The sequence below is a fragment of the Semicossyphus pulcher genome, unplaced genomic scaffold (genome assembly GCF_022749685.1).
Source record: "Semicossyphus pulcher isolate SPU_LCO1_2020_fin unplaced genomic scaffold, fSemPul1.0.p SCAF_17, whole genome shotgun sequence".
Lineage (NCBI taxonomy): Eukaryota > Metazoa > Chordata > Actinopteri > Labriformes > Labridae > Semicossyphus > Semicossyphus pulcher.
In genome coordinates, this window is record NW_027211681.1 from 15,619,720 (window position 1) to 15,642,302 (window position 22,583).

Below are 22,583 nucleotides of genomic sequence, written 5' to 3' on the forward strand. Positions count from 1 at the left end.
TGTAAGAAAAAATGTGGGACCATTTATACACTTTGGGTATCATGGTGACTTTGGGAATGTACTCATCTTGTTTTTTCTTCACCGATGTATTTGTTGTTACGAGCACAGAGGTCAGGGAGGGTGAAGATGGGAGGGTTTAAGGGAAGTTTATATGCTAGTGGTCATGTATTGCACTTCTTGCATGAATTTAAAGTGAAAGCAGTAAAAATACTGTTAAAAAATACATATATAAAGTTATAAAGAGTCTGCACACAATAATGTTAAAGCTGCACCTATCCTCAACACAGTACCTCAATGCCGAGCAGTGCTGCCCACGCCAGTCCTCGAACAAGAGGGGGGATATCAACTCTGGCCTCTTTCCACACGAGGTTCTTCTTGTAAGGATAGGCCTGAAGACAACACATTCAAACTGAGAATATATTTCATAAGCCTTCAATCAACAATAACCTGTTTAAACAACAGTGATTACAGTTAGAGGGAATATTATTTCAGTTTCAACAAAACACCAGGCTCTGAAATATTTAAGCTCTCTGTCTAATTGGAAAAGACACGCTCATTTGCGTAGCATCCAATGTGCGTGCTCTGAGTGCGTCCCCATGTGTGTCAGACTGTTTGAATTTGTATGGAGCTCAGACCTTGAGCAGCCTGTCAAAGAGGATGATGCGGATGAGTTGGTACTCGGTGTCTCTCTCACGGATGATGAGCGGCAGCTTGACGGTGGACGACAGCTCGTTGCTGCTGTTAGACTGGGGCAGATTTGACTGTCTGAAGGAGGGGGGGGGGGGGGGGAAAGTAAGACGACATTACCCAAGCCAAAATAAAATGAAGGGGTGATGTGAGAAGTAGTGACAGGGAAGGAGAGGAGGAAAGCGGAAAGTTCATGGTGGCTGCTTACTCGTCTTCCAGAAGAGGGTAATAGGCTTCTCCGGCTACATCCTTCAGTCTCTGAAGAGGGAAATATTGGTTATCTATTAAAGTGTCTTAGTCTTAATTGTCAACAGTGTTCACAGGCATAGGCACATTTAACAAATTAATACAGTGATGCATTGTTTATGACTCAGCTTGTGTGATGAACAAGCACTTATCCCCGGAACAAAGTAAATGAGTGCTGTTTTTGAAATGTTGTCTTCTCTTTGTTGGTTACGAATGACAGGACAAGAGTTCAATAAGGTGCCCTCAAACCCCATATTTATGCGCAATACACTCATTTACACAATATTTTATTTGTCGCTTAACCACTTTGTTGTCTTACATTTCTGAGTTGGCACAGAGACAGTGTCACTGTTGTGTCGTCAAGCAGGAAACTCCGATCCCTTCCCTGGCCGAATGACTCCCCGTCTTCCAGCACAAAACTGAAGGAAAACAGATTTTAACTCCACAGATATCACCAAAAACTTAAAAATGCCTTCATCAGAGTGTTTTCAACTGTATATCGTACTTGGGCAGTGTGCAGATTGGAGGTTTGGACTGAATGATCTCCTTGTTGGTCAGCTCTTTCTCAAGGTCTCCTCCAGCCAGACACCACAGATGGTACACCTCATCGATGGCCCGCTCTGACAGGTAGTCGTCATCATCGTCTAATAACACACACACACACACACACACTAAACAGTGAACACCTCCTGATATGCACAGGTGGTATTGCAGCTTTCATAGATGAAGTACTCAAAGTTGGAATTATTAGAAAGCTCAATATCATCTGATGGAAGAATACCATTTATACACTCATTATGTGATCACATCTGTACGACTACTAGTTGGAAGAAACAGGAAAGAAACAGGAAAGTTAAGAAAACATCTTCCAAAATGAAGAAGCACAGAGGAAACCAACAAGAGATCCACTCCATCTTTCACGGTCATGCTTTGTATTCGGTCTAGTTTATTTTCCGGTGGGCTTTACATTCAGTTTGTTTCACAGGCGACAGAAGAAGAATGGAACAATTAAATATGAGAAATTTCCTGGAAATAAGCGGCAGCAGCAAAAGTACAAGAATACATATGAGGGTGCAAAAAAGGAATGCACTGCAATTATCTCTGAATGTCTTTTGCTTGAAACAAAGGACAAAACTTTACCTTCAAAAACTGCAGAAATCAAATGTAAAAGTTCAATACTTAATAAATTCAAACTCAAAGAAACTTCTCTGAGACTTGCCAATTAGATTTTCTAACTCTCGTCTTTAAACCAAATACTTCTATTGATCTGCTAACTATTATAAATATTGATGCCAGCATGTCTAATCGAAGCCACCTCAAGATCATTAATTCATCTTCTGAAAATTGTATAATCGTAGTCATGACTAAGAAGGTTTTACAGGTGTGTAAGTGTGAGCGAAAGGCTGCATGCACAGTGGTTTGCAGTTGGGGCAAACCTTTGCAAAGGTCACTGATGTCCTCTGGGAGCTCCAGATGCGCACAGCGCAGGGAAGAAGAGAACAGGCTAACAGGCTTCTGGAAGGGCGTATAGAGGCAGGAGACGCCATTAAACACAGGGTCTCCCAGCAGCTCTGCAGGGGTCGGCCTGGAAGACATAAACAAAGTCATAATTACAGTCACATTATAGCCATAAAAGCAAAACATGCACAAACAGAGAGCGTGGTTTTAAGTTGTCATTTTGTAAGAACTGAAAATTGATGAAAGATTTTATTAAACATTTAGTCATAAATGTTTTTATCGCACTGTCAGGCAATAAGTTGAAACTGTTTATTTTGGTGTCATGCTGGTATTCTTTTCCCGTGTGACTCATGTGGGTTTTACAACTAAATGGTTTATGTCCTCCAACAACATATGACCCCACCAGACCCTCTGTTTACCTTTTAGATGGAAGAAAGGTCAAGCATTTCCTCAACAACTCGAGGACATTCTCAGGCAGCGCCTGTAAAAATCGACTATATTAGATACAGTATGCACACATAAAGCTGAAAGACAGTCTCACAAGCAAAAGTCAAGAAAGATTAAGAAGATTAAGTCACAAAACTTAGTGAATCTAGTTAAAGGTACAGGAACAACATATGTGTGATTGAAAGACTTAAAACTATTAAACAGAATTAAAACTGCATTTTAAGTTATTTCTAGGAATTGGAAAATGACACAAACAGTGCTTACATACAAATGAATGCAAATAAACTCTTTAAATGAAATTGATTCTCACTTTAACACTTTCAAGTATCGAATGTGGCATTGGCTTTTAAAACCTGTAGCGTATTGTTAGCAGTGACGTTGCAAACAGACACTCACTCAGATTAGGATTGTTTACTTATCAGATATATCTAAATTAGGAGGTCTTTTTCACTTGAGACTTTATTGTATTCAAACGTCTTTAGTTACAGCTGAGGAACTGAGCAGTTTGGTATTAACGCTGAGTGAAAATAGTTTCTCACAAGATGTTCTTGTTTTAAAACCTTTCAAAACAAAACAAGTCTTCACTGTAATGCCCATAATATTGGCAGGAATGTCTAACAGCCTTTTCACCTTATACTATTAATTAAAATGTCTCATATATAAAGTATATTATTGATTAAGAACAAAGCAGACTGTGGTTTTGACTCTACCTTAATGGTATCCAGGCAACCATGTTCCTCAGCAAGGACAGTGACAATGTCGTCCATGCAACCTGAGAATAAAAACAATATCACAGCATCAGCCTAATTGATCTGAAGAGCATACAGCTCGGTGCTTTAGGTAAATACGTGCTTTTAACTTACCCAAGGTCAGAATGAATTTCAGTCTCTCACTTATTTCTATATTCTGCAGCAGTCGTCTCCCCTGCAATCGATTTACAGCATTAAAATATAAGGTTTAAAATCTATACCGGGTTGACTCAAACAGCATCAAAACTCTTGTATAAAGAAGTTAATGAAAGATTCTTACTGCACACAGTTCAAAGAGCAAAACTCCAAGCGACCAGACATCAGTCTTTGGTCCCGAGGGCAGAGGAGCCTCATCATGAGAAGAGTCACTGGAGTGGAAGGAGCCCTGAGCGATCACCTCCGGAGCAAGGTATGATGGGTACCTGAGGTCAAGATCACGGGACAGATGAGCAAGTTACCTTGTCAGCCTCTGAATGTTTGTTGCAGATACTAAGTATGCTCCTAATAATGACTCTGAGCAAAAACTGTGAGGTTTGTTTCTTCCATGTTTAACAGAAGAAAAGAGTACACCAAAACTATAAACTGACTCGATCTGAAGTGATGGTATGGCTAACTTTTCTGGCAGTTAATAGCATATATACCGTTGTCCTTAAGAACAACCTGCATATTTGTTTGACAGTTACATTTATTACTTTTTCTACCCAGATGTTTTATTGAAAGTCGTTGGCATGTGCCATCATTCCTCTTTTCAATCTGCAAAAGGATATTACACAGAGATACTTGGTAGAACACAAAGGCCTTTGGATTAGGATAAAAGTCCACCAATTTGTCTCAGTTCCTGAACCAGGAAGCGATTTTGATGCCCCCAGAACCTGATTTCCACGAAAAAGGATGGGCCATTATGCATCAATGTTATGGTCAATTGCCTCTTTTATGATTTGACTAACAGCAAACAGATACGAGTGGGCCTTTGACCCTGAACAGACAGCTCACATAGCTCAGAACCACCAGCTGAAGAGTTCCAGAGAGGCACTAATGGACCTTTCTGTGTGATGAATGAGGAGAAAGAGACGTACCCAATGGGAAAATCTACATCGGCTCCATGATCAGTCATGTGATAAAGGCCAAACTTTGCCAGCTTGACATTCCCCTACAAAGAAAAATCCATCTTAAATGACAGCAGTACATTTGAACATTCATTTCATTGCATTTTAATTGTAAAGACTTGGGGGGGAATAAAAAGACAAAACACAGCACTTTTACCTTACAGTCCATTAGCACGTTGTGCGCGCTGAGGGCTCTGTGCACCATACCATGTTTGTTCATGAACTCCAGACCTTCAAGGACCTCATAGGCAACATGCAGCACCTTCTCTGGGCTGAAATATTCAAGAAGACAGTGCGTGTAGCCATTTTAAGGGGCAAGTGGTGACTGGGTATGGCAAACACTATAAGAACTGAATTGAATTTTCAACACTTGAGTGTTATTAACTCTTATACACTGTTGTCATTATGCAAACCAAACCTCAGCCAGAAGATGGCAAGGTTATTAGATCTACACATTATAAAAACTACAAGGTTTAAACAAGAACTGCTCACCAGTGAAAGTGAAAGGAGGAAAGAACAATTGCTTTATGACATATATATGGATAACTTCATTTTCTAACGATAATCTCACCTGACTGTTTTCCCCTGTTTTTGGAAATCATTTAAACTGCTTTCATAGTGTTCACCAACAACAATCAGCCGTTCTGTCGAGCAGGAAGAAAAAAAACAAATACAGATATGCAAAAAATAAGCAGGCATGTATTCATGCTACACTTTACAATAAAAACACACACCTGGTTAAAACCTGTACAAAACAGTAATGCACCTCACTGACTGATGTTAACTTAGATTGTAGATTGATACATTGTAGATTACTATGTTGTTGTGTTGGATTAAGAGGAATGCAGCTCAAACCTATATTAGTAAGATCATCACTTTAAATACTAAGCTTTATGATATATATTAATTAAAGAGTTATATATAAATCATAGTAATCATGCATTCTACCCTAACAGCAGGATTAAACAAGACTGCAGGTCATCAGAAGGAATGAAGAGAGCTCTACATTGACTGCCCAAAAAAAATGCCTGGTATTTTTATGTGATACGCTCAGTGAGAGTACCGATTAAGGACAGAATATCTTCTACCAAATTGATATAGCGTATAATTAAATGCGATATAAAATGGCATTAGACCCCTTACAGAGCATAACAGAAGGTCATACCATGTTTTCCCCTGGAGATGTCCACATATTGACAGAGTCTGGGGTGAGTGATGGTCTTGAGGATCTGGAAACGGCCCAGGATTTTGATAGAGTTGGGAGTAAGAGGAAGGCCATTGCTTCCACAGACATCATGAGGAAGAGCTGAAGCAAAGAAGGTGAAGGCCCCCAGCTGGGCGTCTTTGAGGGGCCTCATCTTCCACTGATGATGAGAAAGAGTCTTTCATATGATATAAGAATAATATGTAAAGACATAAAACTATGATTGAGATGATGATTTTTATCTTAATATCAGCATGGTATGCTTATTTAACAGAATATATCTCATTAATGCCATTCAGTGTTAGTCAGGAAGTTAAAACTTGAACTAAATCTGCTTAGCCACAGTTAAACCTTATTTATGATTCAACACTGGCTAAGACCATTCGAGCAAGTGACAAAAACAAATGTCATTAGCACAATCAACTGATATCATATAGTTGTACATTAACTCCGTGAACAAAACAAATACAGTGTACGTGTGCACAGTGATGCTGCAGTTAGCTAATTCATCAAAATAACTGCCTAAATGGCCAGAGCAGGAAACCAATGATTTAAAATATTGTGCGTTACATGAAAAGATGTGTCTACTCACGCTTAATGAAAAGGCTGCATGTTTATGTCGACTGAATTAACCTGAAATTATCGATAAAATATGTTTTATATGTATTTCTTTGCTGCCTCTGCGATGTGATGGTAACAGCTGAGAGTGAGCGTGACCCGCTACGTTATTTTTCTGCGACGGAGGTACTGCAGAAAAGACACTTTTCAAACACGTTTAACCTTAAATGGAACAAAATTATTTAAAACAGTCAACAAAGTTGTTGTTTAGTTTATTTTCTCATTTTTAGAGGAGTTAGTTTTTAATAATTGTAATTACATACAGGCAATTGTCATAGCCACCTTGCATTGCTCGATAATATCTGATCTGTAGAACATGTGGCCAGCGAACGTGACAGGCCGGCTTCATATCCGGTTATTTTAGAAATCTAGCCACGGGGGCCTTAGTCAGCCTCTCTGCAGCTAAATGTTAGCTGCCTGTCTGTTAGTATGTTTATGAGTTAGCTGATCGAGCTAGCCCGCTGTCAAGCCCCCAGTGCTCCCTGAAACGTGTTGGGGTTGCTGCCCAGAGTTCATGTAAGTCTTAAATCTCTTTAATTTACAAAAACAGAGAACTGTCAATAACGTCTTGCCAACCGCCTAGCTAAAAGCGTACTAATGCTAACTTCAAGGGAGTTAGCCTCAAGTCAAGTTGATTTGCCTAGTCCTAGTGCTGTTGAATATACCAGTTTTATGTGAGCTGAACCGGCTAATAGCTTAATTATAAACTGGCAAAGTTAGGTTATCTTCAGCACTCATTGTGGAGCAGTAACTTATGAAATGAGATGATAGCTGTATGATTGATTGACAGTGATTAACTAAGTGACTAACTGGGCTAAAGCTAGCATTAGTTTTCATTAAAGACTCATCTTCAGAGTAAGTCACAGTAATTATTGATGAATTTGTAATTTTGGTTGCTATCATCCAAAATAAAACACGACATCATGGAAAATGCTCCCATTTGAGGAGCAAATACTATTAAGTTGTTATATTAAAAACAAGCACTAAAATGTAATAGTAACTTGCATGTTTGCAAGTGTGCTTGGGATGTATCTTAACCATTAAACAAAACGTAATTATATATATTCATAATAATAAGCAAGGTAATGTGCTGCCTGTGATCCTATCCAATACTATAATCACTCTGCTTCTGTCAGTAAGGTTAATGAATACAATGCCATAAGGTGGGCACTTGACATTACAGTGAAATTTAATACTTATATAGATGTAGTGCATAACAAATAAGTCCTACTATTACTATGCAATATCACAGTAATAGTATGATTTAGGGTTAGGGTCACAGGTGGTCACGACCACCTGTCTATATTGTTAATGTATTTTCAGTTCTGTACCCAAAGTCATTTATTATTGGCAGTGCTTCATGGATTCTAAATCGCATGATATAATATTTATTATCGAATCTAACACTGTATAATTATACACTGAAGAGAGTCTCAGTTTTTTGGGTGGTGTTGTTTTTCACTCAGTTACATTTCTTGTTAAGCATGGCTATCTCAAAAAAAATAATTGAATGGAAAATATGAGAAAGAGGAGCACATTTGTTTCCTGAAATCCATTGACGAGCACATCTGGTGCTGAAGGCTGCAAGTGTTATGTTTTCATTATGTGTAGATCCATCTAATGCCTTCAGGTGGTGCTGGCATACTGCACTCTCTTTTCAGTATAATGCTGTGGTTGGCAGACAGGTAGGGAAGTATTCTCCGGCAGTATGTTTTTACTGTGGGAATGAGTGTGAAAAGAGGAAACACTTGTTTCCTGGCAAGTCTGCTCACACACCACACCAGAGGAAGCCGGTGATTAAATGACACAGATTTACAGATTTAAATAAAACCACCGGTGTAAAGCCATGCAATGTTAGCTTTGATATTTAAATTTGTAAATTGTTGTCAATATAAAATGTATGCAAGGACTATTGAAAACAATATGGGTAAGCACACCAGCCATGTCTATTTTTAGATGATCGATGTGAGTGGGTGTTGTCAAATGCCTTCTTAACAGCTGTCCCCTGTATAGCAAAGTTAACATGCTAAATTTAAAAGGTGTTAAATCAGGACGTGGATCAAAGATAGTTTTGTTTGCATACCGTGAAGACAGGTGAGTAAGAAATCCGGTGAAAGCCTGCGTCACTTTGTTCACACATTTAGCTATTTCCATCTAAAATCCAAACCTGATATTATTACCTCTTTATGTCTTTATGCTGCCCGGGCCCAGGACCTATTTTCAGAGCTTATCCAAATGAGATCAGCCTTTTTGTGGCTCTTGCTATTACTCCACCACTGGTCCTGTTTAAATCAATTCAGTTTCTCTAAAAACAATGCTTTGATCCTTGATTTTATCAACTCCAGCTCTTTTGTGTTTCTAATTTCCTCGTCCCCCAACATTTTGTTTTCATCTCGAGCCAGCTGTTGTTTTCCAGCGCCTCCCTGTAATATGTGTAAGAAGTTTTCTTCCCCATGCTGCAGCCTTGTAAAAATCCTTCTTTTCCTCTTTTCCTCAAAAGTTATTTTCCCAGCTTTACATGATAAAGAGAAATTAGCCCCAACCTGAAGTGAAGTCCGGTTATATATTTTTGAGTGGCTAAAGAGGGTCAGAACTCTTTCAAGTTTAATCTCCAAAACTAAATGCATATAATGTTGATTTTCAGAATGGTTTAAAGGATGAACTGTGTGCATGCTGTTTTACTTCAGATAGGAATTCATCCAAGAGTTTGGCTAGCCATTGTGAACTTGGAGCTTGTTATGGCTATTATGAGGTTTTTATACACTGAAATGTTGCTGATTTATTGTGTAATCTTTTATGAAAATAAAGCATATACGTGTGATTATCTCTCAACATGACTTGTGGACAAAGATCAGATTTTGTCACTTGAGGCAACCGGCCAAAGTACATCAGTCATGAAAATCCCAAGTGCACATAGTTTATACCCACTGGGGTTTCACATTATGGGAAACAAGTCAGATTATGATTGTCCTCTCTAAAATATTTGAATATGGCATCCGCAGTGTTTAAAGTGTGATTCAAGAATATACAGTGTTTGCTATTTAAGCAGTAGAACGTATGACGTGTGACACAAAAACAGGAAAGGCCCTGTGCTGTCCTGCAGAAAAGCCTCTGTAACGTCCACCATGCACCTTTGCAGGAATGTTCTGTTTTTGTTGAGACTGTCGGAGAGGAGTTGACTTTACTCAGCGGTCATTTTGGAGGCTGTTGTTTGTGGTGGAGTTGAACTGGCATGCAAACCTTGTAACTCACAACATTTATCTTTGTGGATGTTCAGCGTAGTATTTTAAGATACCATTTTCTACAGTGTCACTTGTGTTAACTTTGACATAGCATGGAATAAGGTCACTTTATAAGAGTTAGATCTAGATGCATGAACCTTTGTCTGCAACAGAAGATACTCCATCTATAGAATAAGAGAAAATGTTGCAGAATAAGCTTTCTAGGTTGCTACAGATTGTATTTAATTCTGTTGGAATATTACCAGTTTACGATGTCGCAGAGCCGTGATACCTAGCATTTTGTCGTGATGAGATTGCTTCATGTCTTCTTTGTCTGTTAGGTTTTTAGCTCGCTCCTTGTTCAAGATGTCAGGCCACAATCCTTTGATGAGGCTGGAGCAGCGAGCAGCTGAGGCTGACCAGATCATCGAATACCTCAAACAACAAGTCCAGCTGCTGAAGGAGAAAGCCAGTAAGACACACACCCAGGCACTAAAACAGCTTGTACGCAGGCTCACAGAAAGTGTTTGTATGTTTAGATGACGCTTTTATGAATTCTCTGTCGCAATTCAGAATTTTTCTTAACAGACTTCAATGCAAATCAAATAACTCTAAATCTTTGTTTAGGTGTCGTATTTAATTAATTTCTGCATTGATTGTTGGAGTGGCATAACTTTAGTCAAAAGAGCTGCTTACACACTCGGCATGATTCAGTCTCTCATTGGTTAAAAGTGGAATCCTCCTTGTAGGACATCAAGCAGTTGTATGAAACTGAGTTCTCAGTTAGAGGAAAGTGTACCAACATTTACTGGAATTATCAGCCTGAAGTCAACATGAAAGTAATAATCTCGAAGATTTTCATTTAAAGTAATGTCTGTTAAGTCACTAAATGAGGTAACACAATGGTGAATGAGCCTATGGCCCACTGATGAAAGCCTTTGCATTTGCAGTATTACAGACTGGCTGTCTGTTGCAACTTTCACTGAAAAAATCACAAGCGGCGCCCAGTTAGTGACACGTTTTCCATCAGCCAGCAGTGGTTGGTCTGCCAGAGAGGGTAGGCGGAGCTAAGCGGCTGCTTTTCCGGTCTCTGCAAGTGTTGCGAGTAAACAGTAATCTACTATGGCTGAACAAACAAAGAAAAGATCGAAAATATTGAAATCCAAAGAAAAAGAAACAAATTGGACGCTCAGATGAAGGCAGACAGTCTGAAAAGGAAAGCGACCGTCAGCGAGGAAAATCAAGAGTTACAACCGAAGCCAACCATGGACACTGTCTGGATATCTGGGAAGTGTGCTCCTGCATTTGCAGTTTATCGCCATAAGGTGCCGCCAAAAAGAATGAAACTGAGAACTTCGAGATTATCACTTTAAGTTTGACTGACAAAAATATGCAAAATCAACCAAACATCCATAAACTTTGCCTTGAATGTATACAGGCTTTTTGAGTGAGCAGAAGTTTCTTTGTCTGTTGCAATTTTTTCAAATTAAGTTATAAAACTTCCCTTTTATGTCGTATTTATTACAACCGCATACTTCAAAGGCATTTTCCAAAAGAAAAACACGAGCAAGGTTTTACTGTAATTTCAGACCACTTGGGACTATTTTCAATCCTACAAAACACAGCCTATTTATTTTAGTCGTACGTATATTTGTGCTAGTTCAGAAGCAGTTTTTAAAATGTCCTGTGTAAAAGTGAAAATTTATTCCAGTGCGGAAACATAACAAGAATTTGCCTTGCTGCAGTGGTCCAGGCCAGTGTCAGAGAGGAGAAGAAACTGATGGTGGAGAATGCCAAGCTGAAGAATGACATCGAGGAGCTAAAAAAACAGCTGCTGGAAAAAGAGAAGAGCCGGGGAGGTATGTTGAGTTTGGTTCCCAGCAGAGGCTCCATTGAAGATCATATGTATGTTTGTTTGTCTTAAGAAAGCCTTGATGTTGTTATCCTTTTATATCTACGTTAGAAGTGGTTTTGTGTGCCAGATTTTGGTACATTTGATGTCAGTTGTTGCTCATTAGAGCATTGTTTGCTTTGCACTATCACTGATAACATCTTGTGCATTTTCGCCTCAGCCTACTATAACCAGATCTTTTTCTGTTTTTATTATAAGCACCCATTGTGCTTTAGGAATCCCCATAAGAGCGAAGGGGTCAACATGTCTGTCATCTATTGTGCCTCTAACTTACATTGACATTCAAAGACAAACAGCTCAGATCATTAACACACACTTAATGCTTTCCAGAAAGAGGTTGTATGGATAAAAGGGGGCTGGAAGAAATAAGCTATTTAACTTTATTCAAAATAACTCAATATGTTAGTGTTGGAACGCTGAAAGAATGTGTTCCAATGCACCCAAGACTATGTTTTTCCACACATTGAATCTAATTTTGATGTTTATTTTTGGGGTTTCTTTCAATGGCTTTAAGGTGGCACAAAGTAGCTCAATCAAAACAAGAATGGAGATGAAGCTTTTTCAAAGGAACTTCTGTAAGGCGTCTCTGATTTGTTCGTGAGATGAGAGAAACAAACTTTGGAACGCAGCTATAATCGGGCCTTAAGAAAAACAGCATTTCTGTACTGAAGAAAAAAAACAACGTTTCAACATCATTTTAAAGCTGAAAATATTTACCTCTGCTGCACTCATATGTGGCTTATTGCAATTGCATTGTTCAAAATAGCATTGTTCAGACCCACAGAACTTTTCCACTTTGTTTGACATATTATCACGTTATCGAGGTGTTCTGACAAACATGGTTGCAAATAGTTGACTGTAGTTGGTATGTACACATCTCGGAGATATTTAATAAGCTTAAACCAAGCAGAAATATCCGGGGCTGAAAAAAATAAGCCAACACAAAAGTGCCAAAAACCACAGTTCCTCGAGAGTATGCTTGAGGCTGGCTCCAAAAGCAACTCAATCCCCATTAGGCTGAAATAAATATGTTTACAGTCTGGTATGAAAATGGTTTTGGTCTAATGAGCTTATGTCTCTATTTATCACAACCGTACAGGAGTTACAATGTTTACTTTGCTAGTAATGCTTACTTTATATTATATTAGGGCTTAATGTTATTTTGAACTTTGGCTATTCATGGGGAACCCAACGCTACATTCATTGTTTATCCAGACTGTAACATAAACATTAACTTAGTTGCATAATTTCAGTCACATGATGAACTTAAGTCCAATATTCGCTCTCCTTTATGCTCTGTTTTGGTTTCCTCCAACCCCTGCTTAAAAGATCGGGCTCTTGCTAAATGTCAAACCTTATTCAGCAGCCAGTCACTAGCTTTGTCTGTGAGTGTGTGAGAAAAACAAACCAAATGAAATGTAGGAGGCTAAAGATCTCTGTAGACCACAGGGGGACTTGGGGTTGATTACTCTCAATGAGTTTGTCACTATCAGCAATTTGTTTAATATTGCACAAATGTATAACACTCATCAGGATCCCAATGTTTCCAAAGACACATGCAAGTGATGTGCATTAAAGTATAAACAAGACATTCACGATCATTTAATTGGATTGAATTGTGCGACCATAGAAGCTGACCTTAAGTACCATACACTATGTTGTATGGTACAAACCTAAGTGTAAACTTCAGGGGCATGTCAAGAGTTTAAGAGGTTATTGCCCATAATTCCAAGGTAAACCGGAAAGATCCTGATCTCAGGTCCTAACATAGAATTAAGGTAATTAAAGCATTATGGTGACGGTGGTGCGCCTGCAGACCGATGTTTGTCAGACACAGGCACAGGATTTAGTTGGCATTCAAACATCAGGCGCCTTAAATGAGGGGTTGCTTTTTCCTGGAGAGCTATTGCAGGACATTGTTCCCTGCTTCATGGCTCCACTTCCCTGTTTCCATCATCTTTGACACTGTGTCATTTTCCCTTCTAAACTGTTTGAATCAGGAGAGCCGTCCTTCCTCTGGGTGTGTAAATAAAGCTCCCTCTGTATCATTTCATTATATGTGTTGATACAATCTTTTCTGTGGGTGAAAAGGGACAACTAAAAAGGAGCGCGTTCTTTGTGTATTTGCTGTGTAAGTGATCTCTTCAAGGCTGTGCTGCCACACTGTTTTTTCATATTTTAACACTACTTTAAAGTTATAACTGTCAATACTACTGACACTTTAACTGCCACCATTACTTCCTACCTACATTTGTAGATGACTATTGTTATATTGTTTTTCTTTGAGGCTCTGTCTCTTTTGCATTAACCCAAACACTTTATATTTTCACTTGTTGTTTTTGTATTTCTCTCATTTAGTGCTGTATTTTTGGAGCTATCTGGCTCTATAATTTCCTTCGGGATTAATAAAGTACTATCTTATCTAATCTAGAAAGTCAGTTAGATAGAAACCATGGACCACTAATTACTTACATATAATAACTGACGGTACCTGTGTGTCTCCTGTAGTACGCGAGGTTGCCATGCCATCATTCGGCAACAGCGTCGAGTGCGTTTCCAAGCCCACGCCTCCCAAACCCTCTGGGCCATCACCCTCTGCCTCACCTGCTGCTGCTGCAGTCCAGAGCCCCCCTCCCAAAGATGACAGCAAGAAGAAGAAGCCGGAGAAGAAAGGTAACAGCTGGGGTGAAGAAAAGTACGGCACATTGCAGGGTTTTGTTATGAATCCTTTTGAAGTTTTCACATGAAATAAAACCGTTTTAGAAACTGAAATGAATCCTTCTTAGATACGAGATGTTCTGATGAACTGATGAACTAAATTTCATCTCAGTTTGTTCGCAGGGCCATGTTTAAGTTATTAAAGTAACCACTCACTTTGGTCTTCATCAACTTCATTTCTATTAAACGTTGTTGAGATCCCTTTTTTATTAACATTTAAATAGATACAGACTCTTTAAAAGACAGTTGACCTTTTCCAAACGTGTTTTCCATTTAATTTTCTCATATCAGCTGCTAATGGATTTACGCCCACAATATCAGCCTCATAATGGATCTAAGAACAATGAGCCTAAGCTGGAAGATGTTCAGAGAAGCGTTATGTGTTGTGGAGTTTCATGATTTATAAGCTACAATTAGGACAAGGTGCACTTCTTTAAGATCACCAGTAATTTAATCAAATTTGAGAATGATCTCTGTTAATGTTTTGTGGAGGTGCATCATTCTACTCCACCATAAAGCCTAAGTATCGCTATGTGTGCTCGTCCCAAGCTCTAATATTATTGTGTTTTATATTTTACGTTTATGAAAACAATAAAAGTCCTTCCGCCGAAGTTTTGCCATTGATCAATCAAATACTTTGTGCCGTTTCAGCAGAGCTCTCTGGACTAATCAACAGAACTGTCAGGCATTGATGAGGAATGATTATCTCTGCATGTGTTTGGGTGGTTTTAATTTAGAAAGAGGAAGAAATGACAACAAGAAGTTCTTATGCGTTTTTATATCCACACATCCAAATGCTATTTTAATGTTAATAAGGGGTTACTTTGGGCTTTAAAGTAGCTCTGTTCTCACCTCATCCACACAGTCATCACTTGTTGCAAAGCCATGTGTAGTCCTGGTGTATTACGTCGCTATGCTGTCATCACAGCCGAGCACGGAGCAGACATGTTGAATATCAAAGGCCGGGGTCGGAATTCATATTCCTCAGAGCTTGTGTGGGCTCAGAGGAATGATTAAAGGCCGTGTGATCATTTGATCGGTGCAACCCGCCGGAGCGACTGTGTGTAGGCAAACCAGGCGAGTGAAAGGTACTCTGTCTTTTGGGAGGAAGCATCTGCTATTCTGCTATGTCATTCGATCATGTTGCACCTACAGCCAAAAGTGGGCACTGCTATTGTCATTTAGTCAAGGTGTTTTTAATATTTCTGGGAAGGAGTGAAGAGGAATTGTCTTTTCTGTAATTCTATTTACTTTTGGATCACTTGAAAAGCATGCCCCTGACCTGCATGCAACCCCAAGGGCTGTCATTTGTGGGCTTTGTTTTCATTTATGGGAGGAAATTAAATCAGATTCCAGACAGATGCCCGGTATCGTTTCAAGTATGATTTGTTTTTTATAATTTCCCTTGGAAAGATACCAGTTGGCTAAAATATTCCCAGTGCCCTTTAAATAAACATTTCCTATAATGTCATGCACATTTAGCATAATAGCATGAAAACTCTCACAGATGCCTCTTTTCAGAAAACTCCCTCTTATCACATGATGGATGGCCACTGTCGAACTTTCTGTGCTGAAAATGCACCAAAACAAACTTCCAACACCCAACCAAAGTGTTGTATCAGATTTTCATTTAAATAGCACAAATTACAAGCAGACAAATACTGAAATTATATTACATTTCCAGTCAAAGTGCACTTTAACAGTTCTCGCCTTTCTTTTATGCCAGGAGGGGAGAAAGCAGAGAAGAAGCAGGCAGCACCAAGCCAGGATGAAGCCAAGGTGGACGTGTCTCGTCTGGACATGCGTGTTGGACGTATAATCACTGCCGAGAAGCACCCGGATGCAGACAGTCTCTATGTGGAGCAGGTCGATGTGGGAGAGGCAGCTCCAAGAACGGTGGTCAGCGGGCTGGTCAAGCACATAACTCTAGACCAGGTACAATATAACTCGTATATACCGTGAGGTTCGTTTTAGCTAGGTCGGTATAACACCTACATAAGCCCTGCAATACATTCCAACTTTGGGAATTTGCTTCAATTAGCAGAGCATGATTAAGAAATTTCTAGAATAATGTTAGCGTGATATTAAAGAGAGGGTATTATGCGGTTTCACATTTTAAGACATATATATATATAATGTAACAATGTTGGATGTCCAGACTAAATGTGGGTGAAGCTTTAAATCTGTAGGTAAAAGTATGTTGGAGTAATCACCAGGCTTGTCAGCTCAGTCTGCAGGCTGCTGTGAACGCCAGGTTTCACACAGTTTTTTCTACATGAGCTCAGGCTTCAGAGAGCCGGCCAATCAGAAGAAAGTGGGCTTGTAGGGGTGGGGTTTCTTAAAGGGACATAGCTGACTGAGTCGTTTCAGGCAGAGGCTGTATGAGGGCCTGCACAGAGCACCAGTGTGAGAAAAATGAGGAGTCTCTTAACTGTAAATTATGATAAGCTACTCCACAGGTATCATAGAGTGAAATATGAGGCTTGAAGTTAGCATAACACCCCCCACCCCCTTCGAAATATGTGTCAACATCTAATTTAAGAAATCTAAGAAAATCTCAGGTACTGACAAGATTTACTCTCATTCACTGATTTAGCCTGTGCTTATTATGTAGAAAATGAAAACGGTCATTGAATGTCTCATCAGGCCCTTAGGTTTGTAAGCCTGTAGATGTCCATCAACAGTTAAGAATATGTAGACCTTTATACACATTTTCATGGTAGATAAATGAATCCCTGTAGAGACTATTTCAGATGAGATTTTTACAAGACACACGGCAGTGGTGTAAACATCCAGTATGTAAACATAAATGCTTCATGGGTTATATAAAGGAATTACTGTATTATTCCATTTACAGCTATTCATAGGTAAACTCTTGGCTGATGGTTCTTCTTACACATTAAGATAGGAATTAAGAATCTCCGTCAAATTATCGTATTGATTTTAGATTGAGTTATGATTAGCTCCTGTGGCAAAATTATCTGTATGTAGAATTTTATATGAATTAAAAAAGTTACTTTTATTTTAGTCAGTATTTCTTCGTAGTTTGTCTCTTCATATTTCTAGAACTCTACATTACACAGTGTATAGACAGAGTATGTTATTTAAGTGGAACCATGTGCTGAAGAAATCATGTGTGACAAACTAAATGGATACGAGGGTTGACACTGTTGCAGCATTAGCATATTGTGGCACAACCTTAAGTGGTCTCTGATTGTTACTCTGTTACTCACAGGGGCAATAAATCAAAATCTTTCCCGTCACTTTCTTGTTAACGGTCTTATTGGAGACATTCTGTCAAGAATGCATGAGTGAAATATCTGTTCAGTTCATTATAGGTTTTATGGCAGTGCTTGTTCTGCTGGGATAAATAGCAGGCACCATGCAGTAATCCACTTCTGAGACAGGCTAATAAGAAAATAATTGTTAGGATAAGTGTCTACATTGCACATAAACTATTGTTCAAGGTTTGTAAATACTGTTACAGAACATTAACATGAAAACTGAAACTAACACCATGCCTCTGTCAAGGCGACATGAGGGATTTAGGATTTATGTAGCAAGTTCTTAGAAGATGCTTATAAAAAATTGTCTGATTATTCTCTGAGGTCTGGTATACATCATCTTGTGAAATGCTGGATTGCTCTTCTTCTCAGCTTTGGCAGAAACTCTTCTTTTAAATGTTGGTAAGCCACAGAGGTCTCAAGGCTCATGTTTAAAGTTTTCTGTTTGCTCCCTCTGGTTTTTTTAAATGAGGCAAACAAACCAAAAACGCTGGACTCAGTCATTGCATATTGATTGATTGGAATTGGCAGTATTGTTTAAATTGAATCCCGAAGTCCGCTGTGCTGTCCTGAAGGTGTTTTCTATACTTCACTGTCTATTTGTAAAAATGTATTTGATTGTCTGCTCCTCATACAGATGCAGAACCGCATGGCAGTCCTTATGTGTAACCTGAAGCCGGCCAAGATGAGAGGAGTGGTCTCCCAGGCTATGGTCATGTGTGCCAGCTCGCCTGACAAGGTGGAAATCCTGGACCCTCCAAGTGGAGCAGTACCTGGGGAGAGAATTACTTTCCAGGGCTTCCCAGGTACCTTTAACCAATCGCTGTTCACTCACATTCACATTGTGATAAAACTTAAACATGACAGTCCTATCCGACCAAGTAGACACTGGGGAGGCTGTTAACAATTGTCACTTAAATTAGCTTACTGAAAGAATTCCCAAGCCTACGTTCAACAAAATGCCTCTGTATTTAGGAAATGAGGGGTGTCGTTGAACCCCTTCTCTCCCAGGAACAACCGGATAAATCAACATTCATTCCTCTGAAGACCCCAATCCTGATGTGTTCTCGGGCCCTGCTGAAAGCTATCATTAGACAGCTCTTAACTTCTGTTTAGTGGTGGCTAAATGGGCTGTGACTACAACGCTCATTGCGAGAAATATAACCTACTCTTTTTTTATAGGCGGTTGGAAAGATGAGTGCTCCAACTGTCTTGTTAAGTTCAACTAATGTAGATGAGTTTGGAAACTTATGAACCATATTCCCTATTAAATAGACTACAAATAGACCATTTCATGTATCCCTCCTCATAAATATTTCTAACAGAGTCTGTGCCGAATGTGTCCGAAAATCAATGACAGCCACCAACCAGCCTTCATGGTCGTAATTGAAGTCTTTCCGGTTGTAAAAGTCCAGTATATAATAGAAGTATGCAAAGCTGAATATTACTGGTAAGCAGAGGATTCATCTGGTTGTTCATGTAGTCTTTTGGGAACAATAACCAAAATGGGAGTTCCCTTGTGAAGAAAGTAAAGTGGAGGTTTTGATGAAGGTGGATCTGTGGTCCAAGCACCCACAGCCCAGCTGCGTCAGCTGAGGCTTTCATCGCTGCTGTCCACATGTCCCAGCCACTCCTAAAAGCAGCTTGATTCATGAGGGATGTCTTAGGCCAGAATCATTTTTATGGACGCTACATTAAAAAAAGGTCTCATCAAACCAAAAGTAGGTTCTCCAGAGAACAAAGGGAGTGGAGGATGGACCAAGGACAGCACTGTTGTAGTACACAGTAAAACTGAGGCTGTTTTCTGAATTACATATACTGGAAAGTTGAAGGTGAAAGAAGTTCGTCCCTTTCCATGTTTCCCTCTTTTCTCTCCCTAAAGCTCCACGGTACAGATTCAATTACAGCCAATCCACTGCTGGTGTGAGTACATGCTTGTAATTGCCCACATTTCCTCGACTAATTGGGCCCAGTTCTCCTGCTTGAACTTAAGAATGTGCGCAAGTTGCTCATCAAAACCTCCTTCACGCTTCTGATCAAAAAAGAATGTTGCCACTCTTGGGTTGTAAACCGGCAGAAATGGCAGCTTTGGGAAATGAAACACATTTGTGTCCTCATACCCTGAAAGGGTTGTACGGAGAGGGAAAAAGTTGACACCGGACAGAAGCCAGACAGTACAGGCTCTGATTTTTCACTAATGCCAAGCAACATCAAACACAAAAGGCATCATGAAATGAGAGCCTCCTTTAATTGTTTTCCCTGGATGCACATTTAAATTCTCAGAAGTTCGGCGAAGATGTTTTGAATTATGGCTAAGAACAAATGGACGTTTTTTAAAAGCTGATGCTAAAATAGAACACAATAGTAAGTCAAACTACTCACAATTCAAGAGGGATGAGTAAAATGAGAATTGGCCTGATAAATCACGAATATCATGGTTTGTCATTTCCTCACAATTTGTTTTGGCTTCATCTTTCCGTACAGATGGTATCAGTGTATGATTAATATGAAAAATCCATAAAGGAAAGTTAAAGTCATCTATCAATGTGTCATAGCATGAATATATTAAAACAGCTTTTCAGCAGGTTATGTAAGGACATGACACAATACAAAAAGTTAATAAAACATCCGTCTTGGGCGCATAAATCCTGCATATGTGATGGATGAGCTTTTCTAATGCATCAAACTGACTTCTTTATTGCAGGTGAACCAGACAAAGAGTTGAACCCTAAAAAGAAGGTGTGGGAGCAGGTACAGCCGGACCTACGTACGGACGACCAGTGTGTTGCAACGTACAAGGGGGCGGCCTTTGAAGTTGCCGGGAAAGGAGTGTGCAAAGCCCAAACCATGAGCAACAGTGGAATCAAGTAAAATAACAGAGCTGCTTGAAATAGCTCTGTGTTTACTTGGCAATCATCTGCAGTGATGATCACCATGGTGTTGAGCAACAGGACGGTGATGGTGAATGAAGAAAATGCTTTGAAGATGATCAATAAAGGGATTTAAAATAGTTGTGTCCTGAAAATGTGTCCAATGACATTTCTTTTTACACAGTCATGGTCTATAAAGTGAAGTTAATCAATTAAGTTAATCAGTACAACTTTGTTTCTGCTTCAAATCCCCAGCTTTGTCTCCTCTCCTGAGGCTTGTTAGCTTGATTGTGATTTGATTTTAAGGTTATTACTCTAACGGGACGTTCTGTACTGGACTTAAGTGAGTGCTATTGGTTTCCACTTCATCTAGTCTCCAGCATTTTAATTAGCAGGAGATCAAACAGGGATGTGATACTTAAAAGGCCAACAAAAACAGATCAGGTTCCCAAGATCTTTGGAGGGGCTATTTAGATGGTACTCAGTGGGAGCTCTCCAATCTCCTGTTCCACTGTAAGTATCTTAATCTTGGCTCTGTGATGTCAGTGCCATGTGCTTTGTTTTATTGTCCTCTTGAAAGAAGGGGTCTGCCCACCTCCGGAAGTATCAAACTACACAAAAGAAACAGACAGAGAACTGTGCACCAGAGCCTCTAATGTTACATCAACAGTAATTAAGACCATCCTCCCTACAAAAACATCTGTCATGGGTCAAAGCCCTTTCACAGAACTTGTGCTTACTGTTTGTAAGAAGTATCAAGAAGTGTCTCATAGCACAGGAGTGATACTAACAACATTAAAAAGTCACCTAAGCGGCTAGAGACTCTTCTGCTGATTGTCAGATCAGTTTACAACTCTGCCATCTACAGGAAAGTAAAGTAACAGCATCTACACTTCAACACCTTTACCACCTGTTAGCAAATTAGTACTTTCAAGAGAATGTTACAGCATTAAATAAACAAGTATTCAATAAATAAATTACCCTAAAGTGCAACATAACTAATGTTGCGACAGTAGGTATGGTAGCCAGGTCAAACAATGAATGGTGCATGGGCGCTGGTTCTGTTGGAGCGCAGTTACAGTCTCCAACTAGTGCTTAAACACATGCCTGGTTGTCCATTCACCGTATTCTCCTAGTGGCCATTTTCCTCTGATGTCATGCTCTGTTTGAGACACTCGAATGCTTTAATGTCATCCTGCTGTGTTCAACGTTTGCAAATCATACAAACAGGTAACCATCATTTCACTGCTTTCAACTCGATCCACTATGGAAAGGACAATGGGCTGTGACAATTGGGAGAGACATCAGTTTACGCGCAAGGTAAAAACATCATATTTCATAACTCATTGCCAATTGTTAGATAACAGAAAATGTTAGCATTCAACCACTACCTGGCTAACATCACTGTTTGATAGTGTCACATGAAATGATACGAAGTCCATATTCCTTCAAGGTTTGCAAATTGTATTAGTATAGGGAAACTAGCAAGCCAACAGCACTTCACTGCTTTTAAATTCATCAGCTAGCTAACTGTCAGGACAATGGACAGTAAAAAATAGACAGGGATATAAGTCTGTATTTAAAGGTAAAACAACATATTCATTAGCTAACACTAGACAACGGATAATATTAGCATTCAACCACCTTCTAGCTTACATTACCATTGGATAGTTTTACATTGTATGATAAGTCTTCTACATTCCTCTGACATGCTCCAAATGTAAAGCTTAAATGCTATGATGTCATACTTCTGTATTTAAGGTTTGCAAATCGCACAAACAGGAATCTAACAAGTCGCCATCATTTCACTCTCGATTGATATGCAACTGAAGTGAAAATCGGAGTGACGTATTTCGAGGTAAGACAACATATTCTTTAACTCTTTAGCTAACGTTAGTCAACAGCTAACCACTTCCTAGCTAACATTACCATTTGATACCATGGAAAACTCTTAAATTCCCAGCTAATAATGATGTTAGCCAGCTAACAGTGATGTTAGATAGACATTTTTTTAATTGCTAATTTTAGCTGTTGTTACCAAGTAGGCTAGTTGGTAGCTAACG

General features: G+C 39.3%; 2 protein-coding genes across 2 annotated transcripts in view; one reads left to right on the top strand and one right to left on the bottom strand.

Moving 5' to 3' along the window:
* Positions 1-6,556, bottom strand: part of tbck (TBC1 domain containing kinase) — a 55,399-nt gene extending 48,843 nt beyond the window's left edge. Inside the window, exons 1-15 of the mRNA XM_069666686.1 lie at positions 6,490-6,556; positions 5,859-6,057; positions 5,265-5,337; positions 4,851-4,965; positions 4,664-4,737; positions 3,868-4,009; positions 3,702-3,762; positions 3,549-3,610; positions 2,811-2,872; positions 2,370-2,518; positions 1,439-1,577; positions 1,253-1,352; positions 896-945; positions 636-765; positions 291-389 (exon numbers count right to left, since the gene is read on the bottom strand). Of these exons, the coding sequence (XP_069522787.1) occupies positions 291-389; positions 636-765; positions 896-945; positions 1,253-1,352; positions 1,439-1,577; positions 2,370-2,518; positions 2,811-2,872; positions 3,549-3,610; positions 3,702-3,762; positions 3,868-4,009; positions 4,664-4,737; positions 4,851-4,965; positions 5,265-5,337; positions 5,859-6,051 (1,449 nt within the window). The 5' untranslated portion in view covers positions 6,052-6,057; positions 6,490-6,556. The remainder of the gene's footprint in view (positions 1-290; positions 390-635; positions 766-895; positions 946-1,252; positions 1,353-1,438; positions 1,578-2,369; positions 2,519-2,810; positions 2,873-3,548; positions 3,611-3,701; positions 3,763-3,867; positions 4,010-4,663; positions 4,738-4,850; positions 4,966-5,264; positions 5,338-5,858; positions 6,058-6,489) is intronic.
* A 382-nt stretch (positions 6,557-6,938) lies between these two features.
* aimp1a (aminoacyl tRNA synthetase complex interacting multifunctional protein 1a) lies at positions 6,939-20,675 on the top strand. The gene is made up of 7 exons (XM_069665871.1): positions 6,939-7,031; positions 10,078-10,208; positions 11,482-11,595; positions 14,157-14,321; positions 16,093-16,301; positions 18,288-18,456; positions 20,355-20,675. Coding segments are annotated over exons 1-7 (957 nt in total). The 5' UTR covers positions 6,939-7,029; the 3' UTR covers positions 20,522-20,675.
* Positions 20,676-22,583: the final 1,908 nt, after the last annotated feature.